Raw genomic sequence first — 21,796 nt, 5'->3', positions numbered from 1 at the left:
TTTAGTCATTTTATGTCCTCAAGTGGTAAGTGGAAAATATTCTCATAGAAATGTTATATTCTGTTATATATAGTTATATTCTTATACTCCTTAGGCAGTATTAGATTTTGCAGTAAAATTGAGATTAAATTATTAATATTTGAACAAACACTACTATAATTTTTATGCTTACAGCTTGTGGGGGTGAATTAACTGGAGAAGGGATCATTCGCTCGCCTTTTTTCCCTAATGTGTATCCTGGGGAAAGAACCTGTAGGTGGACCATCCACCAACCCCAAAGCCAAATCGTTCTTCTCAACTTCACTGTCTTTGAAATTGGAAGTTCTGGCCACTGTGAAACAGATTATATTGAGGTAAGCGGAAAACATCTTTGAATTTGTATTTGGTTGTATACTATAAAAAATATTATGAGTTGTTGTCTTCAAGTGTTACAGGAAATCAAAGTCGTTTATGTAGACCAATATGTCTTATGAATATATGTGCAGAAATCCTCAACAACATACTGGTTCAGTGAATCTAGCATAAAAAGAGGATTTATGTATCATGACTAAGCGGGATTTATCTCAAGAATTCTAGGTTGATATAAAACCCCAGAATCAATTAATGTAATACCACGACACCAATAAAATAAATAATAAAAACTGCATGATCACCTCAATAGATGTGAGAGCCGGATTTTGCTACATTTGACAAAATTCAACATCCTTTCATGATAAAACACTCAACAAACTAGGAATAGAAGGCAATTTCCTTAATCTGATAATAGACATTCATTTAAAAACCCACATCTAACATCATATTTAATTATGAAACACAAAAAACGCTTTGCCCCTATGGTCCATAAAAAGACAAGGACATCTGCTCTCACTACTTCTATTCAGCATTACACTGGAAATTCTAGCTAGAGCAATTAAGTAAGGAGAAGAAATGAAATGCATCCAGAATGAAAGGGAAGGAATTAAACTCTATTCACAGATAACATGACCTTGTATATGGAAAATCATAAGAAATCCACACATATAAAAAATTATTAGAACTAATATATTTAATAAATTGTGCATTATGAGATCAAAATGTAGAAATCTTTCTTTTTCTATACACCAGCAATGAATGATTTGATAATGAAATCAAGAAACAATTCCATTTACAATAGCATTAAAAATAACAAACATCAAGGAATACAGTTATAAAAATAAGTGTAAAACTTGTCCTTTGAGACTATGAAATATGCTTGAAGGAAATTAAAAAAGACCTAGATAAATGGAAGGACATTTATTGTTAAGATTGCAATACTCCCTAAAGTGATATAAAGATTCAATTCAATCCCCATAAAAATCCCAGCTGGCTCTTTTAAAAAGATGCATAATTTGATTGTAAAGTGCATGTGAATATGCAAGCAAACCAGAATAACCAAAGTATTCTTGAAAAAGTACAAAGTTGAAGGACTCACATTTCCTAATTTCAAAACTTAGAACAGAGCTACAATAATCAAGAAAAACTTAGAACAGAGCTACAGTAATCAAGGCAATATCTTATTGAAGTAAGGATGTAAATATAGATTTATGGAATGCAATTGAAGGGCTAGAAGTGAACACATACTTTATGGCCAATCGATATATGAAAATGGTGCCAAAACATATCAATGGAGAAAAATCATTTTTTTCAACAAATGGTGCTCAATATCCACATGCAAAGTTATGGTGCTGAACCCTTCCTTAAAACATACACAAAAATTAACTAAAATTGGATTATAGACCTAAGTGTGGGAGCTAAAACCAGGAAATTCTTAGAAGAAAACACAGGACTAATCTTTATGCCCTTCAATTTAGACAAAGCCTTCTTAAATATGACACAAAAAGCACAAACAACAAAAGAAAAAAGAAAAATAACTTTCTCAAAATTAAAAACAAATCACTTGATTTTTAAAATGGGCAAAGGAGGCTGAGCACAGCAGCTCACACCTGATCCCAGCACTTTAAGAGGTCAAGGTGGGTGGACTGCTCGAGCTCAGGAATTTGAGACCAGCCTAGGCAACATAGTGAGACCCTATCTCTACAAAAAAATTTAAAAATAGCTGAGTGTGGTGATGCTTGCCTGGAGTCTCAGCTACTCAGAAGGCTGACGTGGGAATATCATTTGAGCCTGGGAGGTAGAGGCTGTGTAGTGAGCTGTGATTGTGCCACTGCACCCTAGCCTGGGTAATAGAGTGAGACCCTGTCTCAAAAAAGCAAACAAACCAAAACGAAACAAAAAACCAAAGGACTCACCCACAGGATGACTATAATAAAGAGTCAGATAATGGTTTTGACAAGGATGTGGAGAAATTGGAACCCTTATACACTCCTGGTGGAGATGTAAAATGGTACAGCCACTTTGAAAAAATCCTCAAAAACTTAAACCTAGAGAGTTCATCTGATCCAGCAACTCTATTTGTAGATAGATTCTTAAGGGGAATGAAAATATATGTTCACAGAAAAATTTGTATGTGAATATACCTGCAGTCATTTTTAATAACATGTACAAATAGCAAAATACAATTATTATTTTTAATTTGAAAAGTAGAAACAACTTAGGTGTCCATCAACTGGTAAACAGATAAATAAAATGTGGTTTATCTTTACAGTGGAATATTATATGGCATTAAAAAAGAATCAAGTAATGCTCCATGCTAAAACATGGATGAACTTTGAAAATGATATACAGTGTGAAAGAAGCTAGTCACAAAAGACCACATAGTGTATAATTCCATTTTGATCTAAATGTCCAAAATAGGAAATCTATAGAGACAGAAAGTAGATTAGTGGTTGCCTAGGGCTCCAGTTTCAGGGGGATGGGGAATGACCACTAAAGGATATGAGTTTTTCAGGGGGTAACTGAAATGTGCTAAAGCTGATTGTGTTCTCAAATTGATTAGTGCTCTATTAGAAACATTTCAGAAATAATTATTCTTGAAGCAGTTTTCAAAATTGATATACAATATAACTGTACACATCTTCTCTTATTATAGATTGGTAGCAGTTCCATTTTGGGTTCTCCTGAAAATAAAAAGTATTGTGGTGCAGACATACCTTCATATATAACATCCGTGTACAATATTCTTTATGTCACATTCGTGAAAAGTTCTTCTACTGAAAACCATGGTTTCATGGCTAAGTTCAGTGCTGAGGATTTGGGTAAGAGATTCTGTTTTGTAGGCTTGTATCAGAATAAGTGAATGACAGAAATAAATTATATAAAAATCATCTATACTGTGAAGAATTTTAAAGTATCCTCAAAGACAAAGAATATATATTTTCTGATACACATATCAAAATTTAATTATTTATTAATAAGAGATAAATGAAGTTATCTTAAGCGGCATGTAAGAAACATTTTTCTTTTTGATCTTTGAAAAGGTTATTATCAAAGAATTTTCATTTGAAATCCAGGTAACTTGGTTACCTGCTCTGGTAACAATAATTTTTATTTCAACAGCATGTGGAGAAATTCTTACAGAATCCACAGGGACCATTCAAAGTCCTGGCCATCCAAATATTTACCCACATGGTATCAACTGTACTTGGCATATATTAGTCCAACCTAACCACCTGATTCATTTAATGTTCAAAACTTTTCATCTGGAGTTTTATCACAATTGCACAAATGACTACTTGGAAGTTTATGACACTAACTCTGAGACATCCCTTGGAAGGTAAGGTTATTTTTGTTTGTTTGTTTAGCAATAAAACTTCACTGATTTCCTGCTTCAGTGAAGGATCTTAAAATCCACCACGTTGTGTTATGGAAACCAGGTGAGATCCTCATGCTTCTTAATGACCATTTCTGTATCACTAGTCTGTAGTTTTGTCCCATAGACATTAAGTTTTGACATCTGTATATATTCATGAAATCAAAACCAAAATTAAAATAATGCATATATCCGTTACCCACAAAACTTTCTTCCTTTCCATCATAATTCCTTGCTTTTGCTTCTCACCCTCATCCACAGAAAACCACGATTCTACTTCCTAATCCTGTAGATTTCTTTGCATATTATCTAAATGGAATCATACTATATGTACTGCTTGTTTTTCTGGCTTTCTTCAATTAGCATAATTTTTTGTTGAACCTCTTGGACCCAAAGATTTGTAGTTTTATCAAATTGGAAATATTTTTGGCCACTGGTTCTTAAAATACTTTTCTACCTTTCTTCCCTTTTGGGGACTCTTGTTTTCATGTATATTAGGCACTTGAAATTGTTCTACAACTCACTTGATACTCTGTTCTTTGATTTCGAGCCTTTGTTGTCTGTGTGTTTTACTTTGGAAAGTTTCTATTACTATATATTCAAGTTCACTCATCTTCTGCAATGTCTGATTTGCTATTTATTTTGCCAAATGTATTTTTTGTCTTAGACATTGTAGTTTTCATTTCTAGAAGTTCAGTTTGAGTCATTTTATATATAGTCCATGTCTCTACACATGAATTTTTTCCTCTGGCTTTAAAAATCTGTGAGATATAGTTGTAGCTATTTTAATGACTTTACTAATTCAAACATTTGGATTGTTTCCTGCTATGGTTTTATAGATTGATTTTTCCTCTCTTTATGAGTTATACTTTCCCATTTCTTTTCCTGTCAGGTGATATTCAATAGGATACTAGACATTTTCAATTTTAGGTTTTTGGCTGCTGGACATTGTCATATTCCTGTATTCTTGAGCTTTCTTCTGGAATGCATTTAAGTTACTTGGAAACAGGTTGATCCATTCAGTTTTGCCCTTAAATTCACGTGTTTCCGGTCTCTGAAGGTTTGTTGTTCTGTATTGCTTGATGTCCAGTGTTTTGAGAGCCATTGCTTTCTATTTTTTTGTCCAGGATTTTTGTTGTTTCAGATGCAAATTTAAATCTAGCCCCTGTTGTTACATTTCTGTTGGAAATGGAAACTCCTGATATTGAAAATGTCTGTATCTTGCATTTTGTTTTCTTTATTTTTCATTCACATTTTAAACATCTTTCTTATCCTAATCTTTCATCTTTTTAACTTTCTTCTTTTTCTTTTTTGGGAAGGTACTTAACACATCACCACTGCAAAATACAGAACTTTTGCTGACTGGCATAAAGTATAATGATCTTCCTCAAATTTCATATACATGGGCATATGTGGAGGAATTTAAAATATTGATTAGTTCACCTACCTTTATTTTGATGACGGTATTAAATATTGTTTTCACACTGCAATGGTATTTTTCACCAGATTTTCTTTCTTTTTCTCCTTTAGCAATTATCCATTTTCCATACTCAACATTTCCTCTTTTTTTAGTTTCTATATTTGTTTTCTTTATCATATCTTTTGGTTAATTTTTGCCAAGTGTGTTTTGATTTAAGATTTGTATTTCATTGTCACTTCTTTCTACAGGTATTTCTCTAGATAAAAGCTCATGGCATTATGTCTTTTATCACAACTCTCTTGTTAACTTTAATAGAATAGTCTTTCTGAGCTAAATTGCTTTTGTTCAGCAGAAACATGGCATGGCTGAATCATCACTCCTACCTCTTTATAAGCCAGCTGTTTAAGGACAATAGATTCCCTCTATAGGGATTACAATTTCAGGCACTGTTCTAAGTGCTTTATATACAGGGTATTAACTCATCACATTCTCAAAGCAACTCTATGAAGTAGGTATTGTCATCATTCCTATTTTAGGGCTGAGGAAGCCAAGGCACAGGGATTGAGTGATCTGTGAATTTAGTTTAGAGAGATGACTATGATATATTGTTTCCCTTTGTTGTATATGTTTATTACATTTCCATTAAAAAGTTTATTAATATGCTATATGGCAATTTAATGTAGCTTTTACTTTCTGTTTTACTAAACTTCTCATATATGACAACTCACACAGCCAGACATACACATACCACCATTTCAGGGATGTAATCATGAACAGGACAATCTTTGTAACTTTGTAAATTTTTTTTTCCTGAAATATATCTGTTTTAAGATTGATGAGAGGTAGAGAACAAAACCTATTATGATATTTACATGTCCTAATTTTTGGTACATCATTTTCAATAATCCAAAAGTTTTAAAATACATGTCTGTCTTTTCTTGGTTTGGAATAGATACTGTGGAAGATCGATCCCGCCTTCTCTCACAAGCAGTGGTAACTCATTGATGCTGGTGTTTGTGGCTGACTCCCACCTCGCTTATGAAGGCTTCTTAATAAACTATAAAGCAATCAGTGCAGCAACAGGTAACAAAACAGCATTGCATACTTGGTTTTATTTACTCCATTGCAAAACAGTTCTAATAGCTAGAACACAAGGAGAATCCATCATTCCCAAACCTGTGCCACACAATGAGAGCTATATTTAAAATAAAAGGTAGTGACTTAAATACCTTCCTTATTAAAAGTGACTGGAGAAGAACATTGTATCAATATTAAATCTTCTAATTTTGATAATTGTACTGTGGTTTTGTTAAAAGAATGTTTTTTTCTTCCCTTAGCAACAATATACTGAAGTTTTTAGAGGGTAAAGAAATGTAATGTCTCCAAAGTACTCTGAATTGGTTGAGATAATAAGGGATAGTGTTCGTGTGTCTGTGCGTGCGTGTGTGTGTGTGTGTGTGTGTGTGAGAGAGAGAGAGAGAGAGAGAGAGAGAGCAAGAGAGAGAGAGAGAGAGAGAGAATGATAAAGTAATGGGAGCAAAATACAAATACATAATAAATCTGCGTAAAAATAATTCAGGAGCTCATTCTTGCATCTTAAAATTTTATCAGAATGAAAAGTTACCAAAGAGACTGAATACTTATGTTAAGAAGTTGGGAAAAGAACAACGACAGATAAAAATTACTGCATGAAATTTCAGGGCAAGGATTTCTTGGCAAAATATACATTTCTCAATTTGACCTAATGAAGTTAATCTTTTCAGCATTTATTCCTTTCATCATACTTTTCCTATGACTTAATTTCTCATTATTGCCATGTTCTTTGCAAATAAAGCATAGGAAACAAATAATTTTGGCAGGCGGGATCTTTGAGGTAACGTGAACCAGAGATGCTCCCAGCCCCAAGATCCTGTGCATGCAATTGATGAAGGAGTCATATTTCGTTAGGCTTATGTTTCGCCTGGGATATGTTCTTTTTTAGAGGCTCTGAGCTTTCCTTTTACATCATTGTATTAACGGGCCCAAATAACATCCAGCGTAGACCCATAGTAGGCATGTGGTGGTCGTGCTTCCAAGCAGTTCTCAGCCTTGAGATTACCCCATCAGCATAGTACAATTCACTGAGTTCCCTCCAGAAAGAACTGGTAGCTTTTTCTATGTTGGAACATGCATCCTCTGACACACTCTTGCATCCCGAGACCCCCAGAGGCTCATCTTTTAAAGTCCCCACTCTTTAAAATAAATAAAAGTTTAAACATCTCCCACTCAGAATCCTTACCCAATTTCTCAAGTATTTCTCCTTCATAGGGACTGACCACTACTCTTCATTTCAGTCAAAACTCTGCAGCGGTTCTATGTTTGAAAGCGTGTCTTTAGATTTCTCCAGAATCCTGAGTGTGAGAGAATCATATACTTTTTTCCCAGGAGAAAAAGATCGGTTTCTTGTGATCACTCGGACTTCATTCCTTGCCACTTTATTTCTGCCTTTATCCAGATGTGCCTGGGAAAATAGAAAAAAATGGGGCTAACAAGTACAATGTTAGCAGGTTAAAACTCTTATGAAGTTCTTAGTAACTATAAGACCAGGCTTTAATTCAACATACTAGATTTTGCTCATTCAAACTGCAAATTATTTGAATCCTGAGAGAATGTAATTGACAAATTAATGTTATCAATTTAAAGTAAAATTTTACAATCTATTAGCATCTATTGCGTATACATTAATATATGATCCTGCTAAGAGGGAACTTTAAAAGTGTAAACAGGAACAGAGAAAAGTACCTGATTCATTTCCAACTTTAATATTAGAGGAAAACCCATTTAACCTCTAGTCCAGTGTTTTTCAAACTGTAATTCATGACTCACTAGTGAGTCATGAAATTCATTTATTCGGTTGCTGCTTGTGATTATTAAAAGAGTTGAGTAGAACAGAAAGGAATAGGAGAGAAAATATCAGAGTTTATCATAAAAAGTTAGGTGTCACTTCCTGAGACCTGTTTGCAGTATCTCTGTGCCCCTGTGTGGTTGATATAAATGTATTTTTTAGGGTATGTCAAGAAAGTTTGAAGCACAAATCTATCCCAGTTACCTTAATTTTTAAATGAGGGAGGTAGACATCTAGGATATTGAATTTATCCTCCCAACAATACGTAATTAATTTGTTTGGAAGTCAAACTAAACAACTGAGTCCCGACATAGACTCTATTTCTTTTGCCATGTCCAGATTAGCTCTTAAGAATGCCCTAAATAAACTGCATATCACGTGGCTAGTAACTTTTAATTCAGGACTATAAGCAAACTGTGGTGGAGTTTTCATATTTCCTGCAAAGAGAAAACCTTCACAATTGTCCAGGGAAATGGCCAAGGATGGTCACAACATCAACACAGGATTAGAGATGAGCCCTACTGGGCTTTCTTGGCCTCCCACATTCTCAAGGCAGGGTTTCCACTACCCATCAGTCGGCGGTTAGTGCTGTTTTTTGTCAGTCATCCTGGAATGAGCTCAGAAGAGGCATTTAGGAGCAAAGTAAGGAAATGATAGAAAAAATGCCCAAAGAGGACTTCTTTACAATAAGAGGGTAGAGAGAGTTCTGTTTCTATCTTAAAACTTCAGTTTAGGAGGATGGTGTTGTCAAACTTGAGTGTTCATGGGAAATTTGAGATGGGGATTTTCTTGTTATAAATTCAGGCATCTGGGCCCCACCCAGAAATTTTGATTCAAATAGGTCTAGGGGGCTCATTCGCCAAGCAGTTCACGGGGTTCCAATGAAACTGTAGTTTATCAAGGACTCTGAAGGTCAGGTCTTAGCATGTGAATTGCTGTAGGATTGCAAGGGAGTTGAGTGTGGATTGGACTGTAACTGCTCATGATGGAAAGTACTATTCATGACACAGGGAAAGTGGATGCTGTAGTGAGGTCAGAAGTCTTAGTCCTAGTATCAGGCTTGATACTAATTTGGAATACTTTTTTTTTTCATTGTTATTTGTTTGTTTTGAGATGGAGTTTCACTCTTGTTGTCCAGGCTGGAGTGCATTGGTGAAATCTTGGCTCACTGCAACCTCTGCTCCTAGGTTCAAGTGATTCTCCTGTCTCAGCCTCCCAAGTAGCTGGGATTACAGGCATGTACTACCATGCCCTGCTAATTTTGTATTTTTAGTAGAGACAGGGATCACCATGTTTGTCAGGCTGGTCCTGAACTGCTGATCTCAGGTGATTCCCACCACCTCGTCCTCCCAAAGTGCAGGGATTACAGGCATGAGCCACTGCAGCCGGCCATAATTTGGAATACTTTGGACAAGTCACAAGCCTCTCTGATTCTTTCTATCCACCTTGAATTTTGTGTTCTCTTCTATGAGAGATTCAGATATTTTTCCTCTGGAAATGGTTTTTTAGTAAGTTGATTTGGCTTTTAAAGATTTACTTTCAGCCAGGTGTGGTGGCTCATGCCTGTAATCCCAGCACTTTGGGAGGCTGAGGTAGGTGGATTACCTGAGGTCAGGAGTTCGAGACCAGCCTGACTAACATGGTGAAATCCCATTTCTTCTAAAAACACCCAAAAATTTAGCCAGGCATGGTGGCACACACCTGTAATCTTAGCTACTTGGGTGGCTGGGGCAGGATAATCACTTGAACCCGGGAGGCAGAGTTTGTAGTGAGCTGAGATCATGCCATTACACTCTAGTTTGGACAAGAGCGAAACTGTCTCAAAAATAAAAATGATTTACTTTCTTACTGGCTACTGTGTTCTCATAATTTTGTATATACAGGTGTCCCAGCACTTCCTGGCTCAGTTCATTTATCATGTTTGTTATATTTCTTACTCCTTAGAATAAAAATGTAACAAAATGCTTAATCATGATGTTCCTAGTTCCCTACTTGTCTTCGCCTTTAAATTGACATTTCCTGAGTAGAAAAACCAGGGATTGTTAAAGAAAATGGGATTTGGAAAGAGAGGTCTTGGGTTCAAATTTCATCTTGGCCATACTTGAACTAAGTGTCTTTTAGAACTTAATCTCCAGGAACTTAAGATCTCTCATCTACCTCTCTAAAACGTGGGGGGATAATGCCTGGCTGCCTTGCATAGTTGAGGAAGACAAAATGAGACATTCAATGTGAAAATGACATTTTAGCGGTAAAGGACCATGACTTTGCCAGATATAAAATATGATTCTCAATGTCCAAGCACAATTTTCCAATGGCTACTTTGCTTATTTATATATTAATAAACATTGGTCACCTGAGAGGGAAAAGAAAAAGCAAGGACCATGACCGCCTAGCAGAAAACTGTAGCAAAATGTTGAGTTTGATTGAGAAGTCTTCTTCTTTCTTAAGGGAGAAACTGAACCTGTAATTATGTCTGTCCTTCATTCTTCACTTTGAAGGATGCTAACCAAACATGTCTGTGGAAGCAGATGATGGCTCCTGGGTTGGCTGTTTATTTAGCACATTCCTAGAATATCTGAGGTCATATGGATTCATTCAGAAACCAAACGTTTCATAAGTGATTTCAGAAAGCATAGCCTAAAGACTGAGCCTCAGTGTAACTGTATAATCACATAAATTATCCCGTAATCCAAAGCAGAGAGGAGCTGCAGCAGTTCCCCATAATCTAGGATCTCCATATGAGATGCATTCCTCTCCACAGGATCAGTTTATCCTATTTCTGTGGTTTAAATTTTATGGGAGTGATACCATCGCTGCTTTGTGGTTTGGAGGGTTATACATGTTTCTTATTTTCCTTTTTGATAATGAGTGAGTTCTGTGTTACAAAAAGTTACTTAAAAATGTTTAGTGAAGGCTGAGATATATTGTGAGTTTTAGAAAAATCTCATTTTGTGATTTTTGTAATGGTCCATAGAGAACATTTGTGTTTTCTCTTTTCTTTCTTTCTTTCTTTTTTTTTTTTTTTTGAGGATAGTCAGAAAGAAAAATATGTGAGTTCTGCCAACAGTTGTCTTTGATCTTCAGAGATATGCTTTTCCATTGGTAGTTCAGTTGAATTTAAGGGATAGAAGAAATGTACTTTTATTTTTCATTTCTTTGTAAATGTTCCTAGAACATAATAAAAGGCTAACTGATATGGGATGTGAATTTTCCTTTGGCAATATAAAATAAAAGGCATAGATACATTTTTATCTTTGCATTTTGTATTGATGTAATAATAAGCATCAGGGCAATACATAATCTCCTTGTACGGAAACACATCCTAATTTTATCATTTGTGCTTTGTTAAGAATCACAAGAGGAAACCAAAACTTAGCAGTGATATTTTTCAGCATTAATATTATTCTAGAAGGAGCCATTTATATTGCCAAGGGAAAAAACATAAACATCTACAGAATTCAGTGATAGTTAAGAAGAGTTTTTAATCTTTCAAGAAATAGATACATTAAGTTCAGAGAACAATAAGTTTTCTCTCTATAAAATTTGAATCTCATAAAACTACCAACAGATTTTAAGACTAAATATTTTATTATTTAATATGTACAGAAGGGGTCCCTTCAATTATGATATTTTCTCTATTTCAGTTTTATGTATTATTTATTAGATATCTGAATTATTTATTGGATTTTCTCTAGAGAGCACAACCTGCCAGTGCACAGAACTTTGAAGCTTTTAACATAATATGGATTTTCTTTCCTGTAATTTCAGTAAATTTTTTCAGAATTGTGTACACCCATTTAGGCACCTCTCCATTCAAGCTACAGAATACTTCTGTCACTCCAGAAGGTATCCTCATGTTCCTTTGATTAGTTTCCTCAACTTCCTCTATGTCAGCAACCACAGACCTGGTTTCTACCAATACAGAATGGTATTAACTGTGCAAAAGGCAGCTATGAACAGGAATACATAGTATGTACTCTTTTGTATCTGACATCTTTCATTTAGCATAATGTGTCTGGAATTTTTTTCATGTTGCTCTGTTTATCTGTTCTTTTCTTTCTATTGCTGACTAGCCTTCCATTGCATGAATATATAATAATTTGATTATCTGTTCACCTATTGTTAGATAGTTGGGCTTTTCACAGTTTTTAGCTGTTACCAAAAAAGCTACCATGAACATTGACATGCAAGTTTTTTGTGGACTTATTCGTTCTTTTGAGTAAATACCTAGGAGTAGAATTTCTGGGACTCATATGGTAATGATATGTTTAACTTTATAAGAAAGTGCCAAACTTTTTTTTCCAAAGTGGTTATACTGTTTTACATAATGACAATTCTGAAACAGGAGTTGGGGCTCAATGCCAGACCAGATGGAAGACTGGCTATAACAGGGCAGAGACAGAAGCACCTCTCCATAAGACATGCCTAACAGCCCCACGACAGTTTGCCTTTGCCATGACAACACCCAGAAGTTATCATCCTTGTTCTGGAAATTTCTGAATAACTCACCCCTTAATTTGCATGTGGTTATAAATATGACTGCAAAACTTCCCCAAGATCCTACTCTCAACACATTGCCTGTGGGGTAGCCCTGCTCTGCAGGAGCTGTCATGGAGCTGGAACACAACTACCTTAATGAAGGTGATTTTTTTCTACCACCAGCTCACCCTTGAATTCTTTCCTGGGCAAAGCCCAAAACCTTCCTAGGTGGAGTCCCACTATGGTGGCTCACCGGCCTTGCAACGATTTTTTTCCCACATCTTTCCCAATCCTTAATATTGCCAGTCTTTTCATTTTTAGCCTCTGGTAGTTGCACCGTAGTAGGTTTTATTTTGCATTTCCCTGATTACTAATAGTGCTGAGTCCTTTTCACATGCTTTTTGACAATTCATATATTTTCTTTTGTGAGGTATTCGTTAAAACCACAGTCCTCATTTTTGTTTGTTTCTTATTAATGAGTCATATGTTATATATTCTGCATACAAACCATGTCCTTTTTCAGCTAAGTGTCTTGCAAGTGTTTTCTCCCAGGCTAAACTTTTCTTTTCCTTATGGTATCTTTTGAAGAACAAAGTTCATTATGTCTTTTTATCCCTTTTAAGGTCAGTGCATTTTGTATCTTGTCTAAGAAATATTTGACTATCAAAGTTGTCAAGATCTCCCCCTTGCATCCTTCTAGAAGTTGTATAGTTTGAGATTTTATATTTATTCTATGATCCATTTTGAATCAGTTTTTCTATATGGTGTGAGTTATGTATCCAAGTTTCTTTAGTAAATGGTATTTAGTTGTTGAAAACATTCTCCTGCACCTACACCCTTACTGAATTGCCTTTGCATTTTTGTTGAAAATCACCTGCCTGTGTTCATGTGTGGGTCTGCTTCTGGAATCTCTTTTTCTTTTTCTTGCTTTTTTTTTTTTGAGATGGAGTTTCGCTCTTGTTACCCAGGCTGGAGTGCAAAGGCGAGATCTCGGCTCACTGCAACCTCTGCCTCCTGGGTTCAGGCAATTCTCCTGCCTCAGCCTCCTGAGTAGCTGGGATTACAGGCACGCACCACCATGCCCAACTAATTTTTTGTATTTTTAGTAGAGACAGGGTTTCACCATGTTGACCAGGATGGTCTCAATCTCTTGACCTCGTGATCCACCCGCCTTGGCCTCCCAAAGTGCTGGGATTACAGGGTTGAGCCACTGCACCCAGCTCTGGACTCTCTTTTTCATCAGATTGATGTACGTATTTGCCCTTTTGGTAACAGGACATATTACTTAACATTACATAATTTTATATTGTATATTAAAATCTGGAAGTGTAAAACCTCTAGATTTATACTTCCTTTTCAAAATTGTGTGGGCTAGCCTAGATTTTTTGTATTTCTATATTCATTTTAGAATCAGCTTTTCAATTATGTAAAACACTTGAGAATTTGATTGAGATTGTATTGAATTTACAGACCAATTTGGGGATAAAGGTCATCTTAAATTCAGTTTTCCAATCACAAACATATTTTACCTCTCCATTTATTCAGATCTTCCTTCATATCCTTCAGCAATAAAGTTTGCAGTATACAGTTTGTGCATATTTTTATTAAACTCGTTATCAACTGTTTCATGTTTTTATGCTACTATAAAATTATATGCCATATTATAAAGTAGTATATGCTATTTTAAAACTTTACTTTCTAGTTGTTTGGCTGATGCATGTAACATAACTTTATTTTTGTATAACGTGTCTTGTATTCTGCAATCTTGTTAAACTCAGTTATTAGTTTGAATAACTTTTAAATAAATTCTTTTTTTTTTAAATTTTTTATTGGATTTTAGGTTTTGGGGTACATGAGCAGAGCATGCAAGACAGTTGCGTAGGTACGCACATGGCAGTGTGCTTTGATAAATTCTTTAGTATATACTACATAGTTGACAGTAACTGTGAATGAGTTAAATAAGTTTTATTTTTTCCCTTCTCTGTCTCTCTGTCTCTGTCTCTCTCTTATTTCTCTGTGTATGTGTATTACTGTGATGGCTAGAATTTTCTGTGCAGTCTTGAACAGAAAGGGTGAGGTTGGCATATTGACCTTTTTCTTAATCTTGACATGAAAACATTTAGTCCTTTACCACTTAAGTGTGATGTTAGCTTTGGATTTTTCATAGGTGCCACTTACCAGTTTGTGGAGTTCCCTTCTGTGCATACTTGCTGAGTTTTTATCCTGAATGGGTGCCGAATTTTTTCAAATGATTTTTCTGCATCTTTTGATATCTCTCAAATCTTTTCTTTTTTATCCCATTTTGGTGGTAAATTATGTTAATTTGGTTTTTTACTGTCAAACAAATTTTGTATAATACATCAGAACCCCACCTGATTCTGATGTATTATAATTTTATGTATATTCAAAATTGCTATGCTAAAAGTTTATTATGGATTTTTGCATTAATGTTTGTGAGACACACTGAACTGTAATTTTGAAAATTTCTTTGTCTGGTTAGGTATAGGAGTGATATTGTCTTATAAATTAGAAAATATCCTCTCTGTTTTCTGAGTTTGTGGAATATAAACAACTTCTTGAGCCTGTAGTTTTCTTTGGAGGAAGGTATTATTTCAAACTTAATTTCTTCAATTAATAGAGACTACTGAAGCTTTCTATTTCCTTTTGAGTCATTTATGGACATTTCTAAAGAATTCATCTTTTTTGTGAATTTTTGTGTATGTTGTCAAATTTATTTGCACAGTTTTTCATAATGATGTCTATTATCTTAATTTCTGAAGATTCTATAGTGACATCCTGTCTTCATTTCTATGAATGGTAATTTGTTTTCTCTTTTCTCTTTGATCAGTTTTGGTAGAATTCTATTAATTTTAATAATTTTCTCGAATAACCAATTTTTGACATTGTCTATTTTCTCTATTGCTATTGTATTTTCCATTTAATTGATTTCTGTTCTTATATTATTTATTGTCTTTTAATTATTGCCTTACCTACAGATAGATATAGATAGAGCCTTTAAGCACTATTTCACTTCACTTCCCAAATTTTAATACGTTTTATTTTCACTAACTTTCAGTTCAAAATATTTTTCAATTATCTTGTGATTTCTTCTTTGTTCTGTGGATTACTTGCAAATGTATTATTTAATTTTCAAATATGTGCAGGTTTTCAAGATGTCTTATTAATTTATAATTTCAGTTTTGTTGTGGGTACATAGCATACTTACTACGTTTTCAGTTGTTTTATATTTATGGAGAATTGTGGTACAGCCCCGCATGTGGTCTATGCTGCTGAACATTTCATGTACATTTGAAAAGCTGTGTTGTTTGCAGTTATTAAGTGTGGTGCTCTCTGCCAATTAGCTTAAGTCAGTTGATAGTGTTGGTCAGATTTTCTATATCCTTGTTTATTTTTATCTGTTTCGTTTTCAGTTACTGAGAGAAAGGTGTTAAAATCTTCAACTCTAATCATGGTTTTATTTTTTTCTTTAATTTTTGCCTTTTCATTTTTCTTCATGTATTTTGAAACTGTTATTTTGTGCATGCACATTGAGGATTATTATGTTTTACTGATAAATCATCCCCTTTGTCATTATAAAATATCTTTCTATAAATCTAATAATACTCTCCTTCTTGAAGTTACTTTTGTGTGATATTATTTTCATGATATCAGCTTTCTTATATTTGCTGTTCATATGTTATATCTTTTTTCATTCTTTTACTTATAGCTGAATTTTACCATTATATATAATGTGCGTGTGTAGTAAAAAGCATATAATTGGGTCCTGCTGTTTCTGTGTTTTAGCTGAAGTGTTTAGACTATTTAAAACTAATGTAATTATTGGTATGGTTGAATTTCACATACCATTGTGGTAGTTGTGTTCTGTTCGTCTCTTTTTATGTTGCCATTATTCTGTCTTCACTTAGGTTTACAGAATATTTTTAGTATTTTATTCTATTTCCGTCATTGTCTTTTTAATGATACTTTTTTTTTTTTTTGTATTTTTGCTCTAGGGCTAAAAATATACTCCTTAACTTATATGCAACTTTTCTTAGAGTTAATAATCAGCTCTTTACATTTCATACCTTCTAATTGATACCTAATTCTTCATATTACACACATTCCTCTTTGTACTTCACAAACGTAATAATCTCTTATTAGTGTAATTCCATCTACTTGTCCTTCTGTGTGCTGTTTGAGTTCTGTCTTTTACTTCTCCCTATTATAAATTCACCTTAATATCATATTTGCTGTAAATCACTAATTCTCTTTTAAGGAGGTAATGAAAAGAAAGCCTAGCATTTATATGTATACAATTATTTATCATTTCCAGCGTTCTTCATTCCTTCTTGGAGATATTTTCCGCTTGTATCATTTCCCTCTGGCCTGATGGATAGTATTATTTCACACAGCACAAGTCTTCAAATGATAAATGATCTCAGCTTCTGTTTATCTAAAAATGTTACACTTCCATTTTTTAAAAAAGTCGTTTTGCTGGATATTTAAATCTTTTTTTCTCCATCTCAACATTTAAAAAATGTATTTCATTTTCTTCTTGCCTCCATTGTTCCTGATTGGAAGCCAACCGTCATCCATATCATAATGTCCCTGTATGTGATGTGTGTGTGTTTTTTTTACCCCTCTGGCTCCTGTGTTTCCCTTGTTACTGTTTTCTATAAGATTCACATTGATGTGTCCAAGGGTAGTTTTCTTTTGTTTCTCCTGTTTAGTATTGACTGAACTCCTATATCTTACTAGACATTTTTCATAAAATTTAGGAGAATTTTAGCCATTATATCCTTCTCTTTTTGACCCACTTTCATTCTCTTCTCCGTCTGGTTCTCTAATTGTATGTGTGTTAACCTATTTGTTGTTTTTCCTCAGATTTTGAATATCTGTTCATTTTCCTGCAGTTCTTTTCTCTTTGTTCTTTGGATTAAATTAGGTCTATTCATACATATTAAAGTTTGCTGACCTTTTATTTGTTCTACCTACAGTTTACTATTAAACTCATCGTGAAGTTTTCATTTCAATTAGTGTAATTATAAGTTATATAATTTCCATGATTCCTTTTAATAATTTCCTCCCTTTTTTGGCCGAAATTTCTTATCTGCTTACTTTTTAAAGCTTTTTCTTTAGTCTTTGAATATATTTTTAATAGCTGCTCTAAAGTCTTTGTCTTTTAAATCTAACACCTGGATCATCTTTGAATCACAAGATCACTTTTTTTTCTTGACTATGACCACATTTTTCTTGACTATTGATCACTTTTTTTCTTGACTTGATTTATATTTTCTCATTTTTAAAAACATTTGTGGTAATTTTGGGTTTTATAGTAGACATGATAGGTTGGGACATGAAATGATATGGGTGTCCCATATCATTTGGGTAAATTATGTGTCATAGACACTCTGTATTCTCTGATCTTTTTCTGAAGCTAGTTTGATATGTAGCTGATTACTTCGTATCTGCAAAGTTTGTATTTTTACTTGCTAAAGAATATTTGTGAAAGTACCTGTTTCCTGCTTCCCTCTAACTTGGTAGGTCTCAACCTCTAGCTTCTATGATTCTTGCAGGTCTTGTTAAGACTTATCCTTTGGTAGGGAAGTTCTAGAGAGGCCTACTCTTGTCCAGGGTCTTCACTTGTAAGATATGATCTTTTAGGTATCTCACTTGGATGCCTGAGGTGTTAAGGAGATATGCCTATTTGGGGATGGGAGAGAACTCTAAAGTCTCTCAGAATTGCCTTGACCTTTATGATCTTATTTTGCTTCCTACCTAGTAGCAGCTCCTGTCTGGCATGCTTTTTGAAGTCTCACCTTGTGTATTTTCAGTTCAGGCTTAGCTAAGAATCCATGAGGAGTCCTATTCAGATTCCTTACTTTCCCCTGTATGTACTTCTTCTTGTCTGGAGAATTTCTTTGTGGTTCCAGCTGCATTGGCAACTCTAATCTTTGCATCATCAGCTCAGTAGGACTGTCATTTACTACCTGGGCTTCAGCTTTCTTCTGCAGTCAGGAAATTCTGCCCAGGTAGAAAGCCAAAGAAATAAAGAGTCAAGAATCCCAATCTTGCATTCCAGATTGTCCAATATTTTGTTGTTTTAACAGTTCTTAAGGAGGGGAGCTGGTTTAGTACAGTTGCTTGTCATAGCTGGCAGCAGTAAAATATTAAAGAACCTCTGCCAACCAGGATAGAGTATAGGAAGGAGAGAGAGAGGAAAAATGAAAAAAGAGGGAGTCGTAGAGGGGTAGAGGGGTAGCTTGAAAGAGAAGAGCTGAATGGAGTAGGGAGCATGGGAGGAACTTACATGCATGTACCAAGTCCTCTTCCTTTTCAACACATTATGTAAGATAATTTTAACAGCTACGTACTGGGACCTCATCTGGGCCAGGTACTATAGTGATATTAAATAGTGGTTAATAAGATCTTGTTCATATCCCAAGGTTTAGTAAGGTAAATATACTCACATGAAAACAATTACAAAATATGCTTTGGGCTCAAATTGCTATTTGCATAAAATTTTATTATGCAAGATAAATTAATTTTGCTTGTTTGGGAAAGATTTCAGCTTAAATGATGGATAAGAATGTATATGTTAAATCATGTATTAGCCGGGGTTTTCAGGGGTGTTGTTAGGTAAAGGGCAAAGCATTTCAGATGAAGTGAATGGTGTGAAGAACCTTTGAACACATCAGGAACTGTAGTTTACTTTTGTGCCAGCAACAGAAAAGAAGCTCGGTGAGCAAATAAAAATTTCAGTAAAGATTAACAGACTCCCACCAATTGTGCTAGAATAATCACTTGCATATAAGCAAGGTAAAGGAACGCTACTCATTATTGCCCAAAATGTCATTAATTCTGGTTCCGCCACCTGCAAACCCCATTATACTTAACATTCTCCCACAGACAAGTTGCATTAGAGATATGCAAGCCAACTGTGTTTCCCCTCTGGGAGTACAGAGAGTAAGCAAGGAGCATTATCTCTTTAAGAACAAGTGACATGAACAGATAATTTGCTCTAAATATTTGATTTACTGGCTAAAGTTCTCTCTGTGTGGGTCAGTGAGTCTGTCTATGCTATCAACTCAGGGATACTGGATCATTGCTTTCATTCGATGTCCATTTTTTTAGCTTGGTAATTTTCATCACTGGGTTTGAAATATTAATAGACCACTGCTACACTCCTCCCTGCTCTCTGTATCCTTCTTTTCTACCTTTCCTGTTGTCTCCCTTCTGTCTCTTTTACTTCCTTCCTCTCTGCCTGCCTACCTTCCTTTCCACTTGTAGAAATATTTTGGCAGATTACAGAAAAGCATACTTTTCTCTACTTTTGGAGTTAAATGTAATCTTTGGTGTTAAATGTCACTGTGAATTTCTTCAATAAAGTAAAGCCTTGATTGCTTGCTGTTTAAAATAGAGTAAAACCAAGTATCTGGTGAATGCTTATTACTTTGAGAGCTATACACAGACGCTCTATGCATCTTTATGTTTTCAATACCAGTAATTCTTCTTTTCTGAGTATGATTATACAGCGGCAACTAGAGAAACAGCATACATAAACATCCTCATTTTGTTTTAACTTACAATAAAACACAATAGTATATTGTGTCTGAAACCTTTCAGTAGGAGACCTCTTTCTGCTCCTATGCCCTAGATTTAAGTATGGCTGAATGCAGTTGGAAATACATTTACAAATGCATTTATTTGCTGGACATGGTGGTGCATGCTTGTAGTCCCAGTCACTTGGGAGGCTGTGACAGAAGAATCACCTGAACCTAGGAGGCAGAGGTTGCAGTGAGCCAAGATCCAGCCACTGCCTTGGTGACAGAGCAAGACTCTGTCTCAAAAACAAAAACGAAAACAAAAACAAAAACACTCAAACCAGATTTTCTTTGTAAAATGTCTCAGATTTGAAGGGCATAGGAGACTGAGTGTGTGGCTAGCAAGTATAAAGTCGTCTGGATAGGTAAAGTCAAAACTATTAAATGAGAAAAGTTTTTAAAGAAGTTATTTATTTAGGGCTTAAAATTATCCAGGTATTACGCTAAATGTTTTTTAAATGATTTAATGTCTTTCTTTTAACTTAAGTAACCACTATTTACTGAGTGCATATAGTGGGCCAAGCCCTTTTAATGCATTATCTTTACCTCTTTTTTTCTTTTTAAAAATCTGTTTATTATACTTTAAGTTCTGGGGTACATGTGCGGAACATACATGTTTGTTACATAGGTATACACGGGCCATGGTGGTTTGCTGCATCCATTACCCCATAATGTACATTAGGTATTTCTCCTAATGTTATCCCTCCCCAATCCCCCCATCCCCTGCTATCCTGCTCCTAGTCCCCCAACCCCCTATAGACCCCAGTGTGTGATGTTCCCCTCCATGTATCCATGTGTTCTCATTGTTCAATACGCACTTATGAGGGAGAAAATGTGGTATTTGGTTTTCTGTTCTTGTGTCAGTTTGCTGAGAATGATCGCTTTCAGGTTCATCCATGTCCCTGCAAAGAACATGAACTCATCCTTTTTTATGACTGTATAGTATTCCATGGTATATATGTATCACATTTTCTTTATCCAGTCTATCATCAATGGGCATATGGGTTGGTTCCAAGTCTTTGCTACTGAAACAGTGCCACAGTAAACATATGTGTGCATATGTCTTTATAATGGAATGATTTATAATCCTTTGGGTATATACCCAGTAATGGCATGCTGGGTCAAATCGTGTTTCTAGTTCTAGATCGTTGAGGAATCGCCACACTGTCTTCCACATGGTTGAACTCCCGCCAAGAGTGTCTCTTAAACCTACACTCAAAAGTAGCAACCCCTTCATTTGAGAGATGTGAGAACTAAGGCTGAGAGAAGTAACTCGCCCAAGGTTGCAGAGCCTGTCAGTGTTTGAGAGGGATTTTATTCAAGATCACTCTGATCCTTGAGCCTGGGCCCCACCTATGGTGGAGGTACCTGCTTTGTCATTTCTCATAAATACATGCTTTGGTGAAAAACACTTTAAAGCAAGCTTATAAAAAGACAAGACTGAATTATCTGTAGGCCTTCTCTGTGATTTCTGCAGTGGATCCTAATTTTTAATGTTTATGGTAATTTGCAGGGATTAGAAAACAGTAAAGCTTCCAAGACTTAAAAGATTGTTTACTCAAGATATATGTAACAATTTCCATTCCATAGCTTAGATTTGCTGTTGGTAATTATTTTGTCTTTAAGGTTACAAAAACTTTGTTTCAAAATGAAATCTTTATTTGCACATTCCAGAATAGTGT

General features: G+C 34.9%; 1 protein-coding gene across 1 annotated transcript in view; it reads left to right on the top strand.

The window, feature by feature from the left end:
• Window positions 1–21,796, top strand: part of CUBN (cubilin) — a 281,789-nt gene that overhangs the window by 55,431 nt on the left and 204,562 nt on the right. The window contains exons 19-22 of the mRNA XM_035306864.3: window positions 175–353; window positions 3,008–3,173; window positions 3,475–3,691; window positions 6,100–6,230. Of these exons, the coding sequence (XP_035162755.3) occupies window positions 175–353; window positions 3,008–3,173; window positions 3,475–3,691; window positions 6,100–6,230 (693 nt within the window). The remainder of the gene's footprint in view (window positions 1–174; window positions 354–3,007; window positions 3,174–3,474; window positions 3,692–6,099; window positions 6,231–21,796) is intronic.

The sequence above is a fragment of the Callithrix jacchus genome, chromosome 7 (genome assembly GCF_049354715.1).
Source record: "Callithrix jacchus isolate 240 chromosome 7, calJac240_pri, whole genome shotgun sequence".
Taxonomy (NCBI): domain Eukaryota; kingdom Metazoa; phylum Chordata; class Mammalia; order Primates; family Cebidae; genus Callithrix; species Callithrix jacchus.
This window is presented reverse-complemented; position numbering and strand designations above follow the sequence as displayed.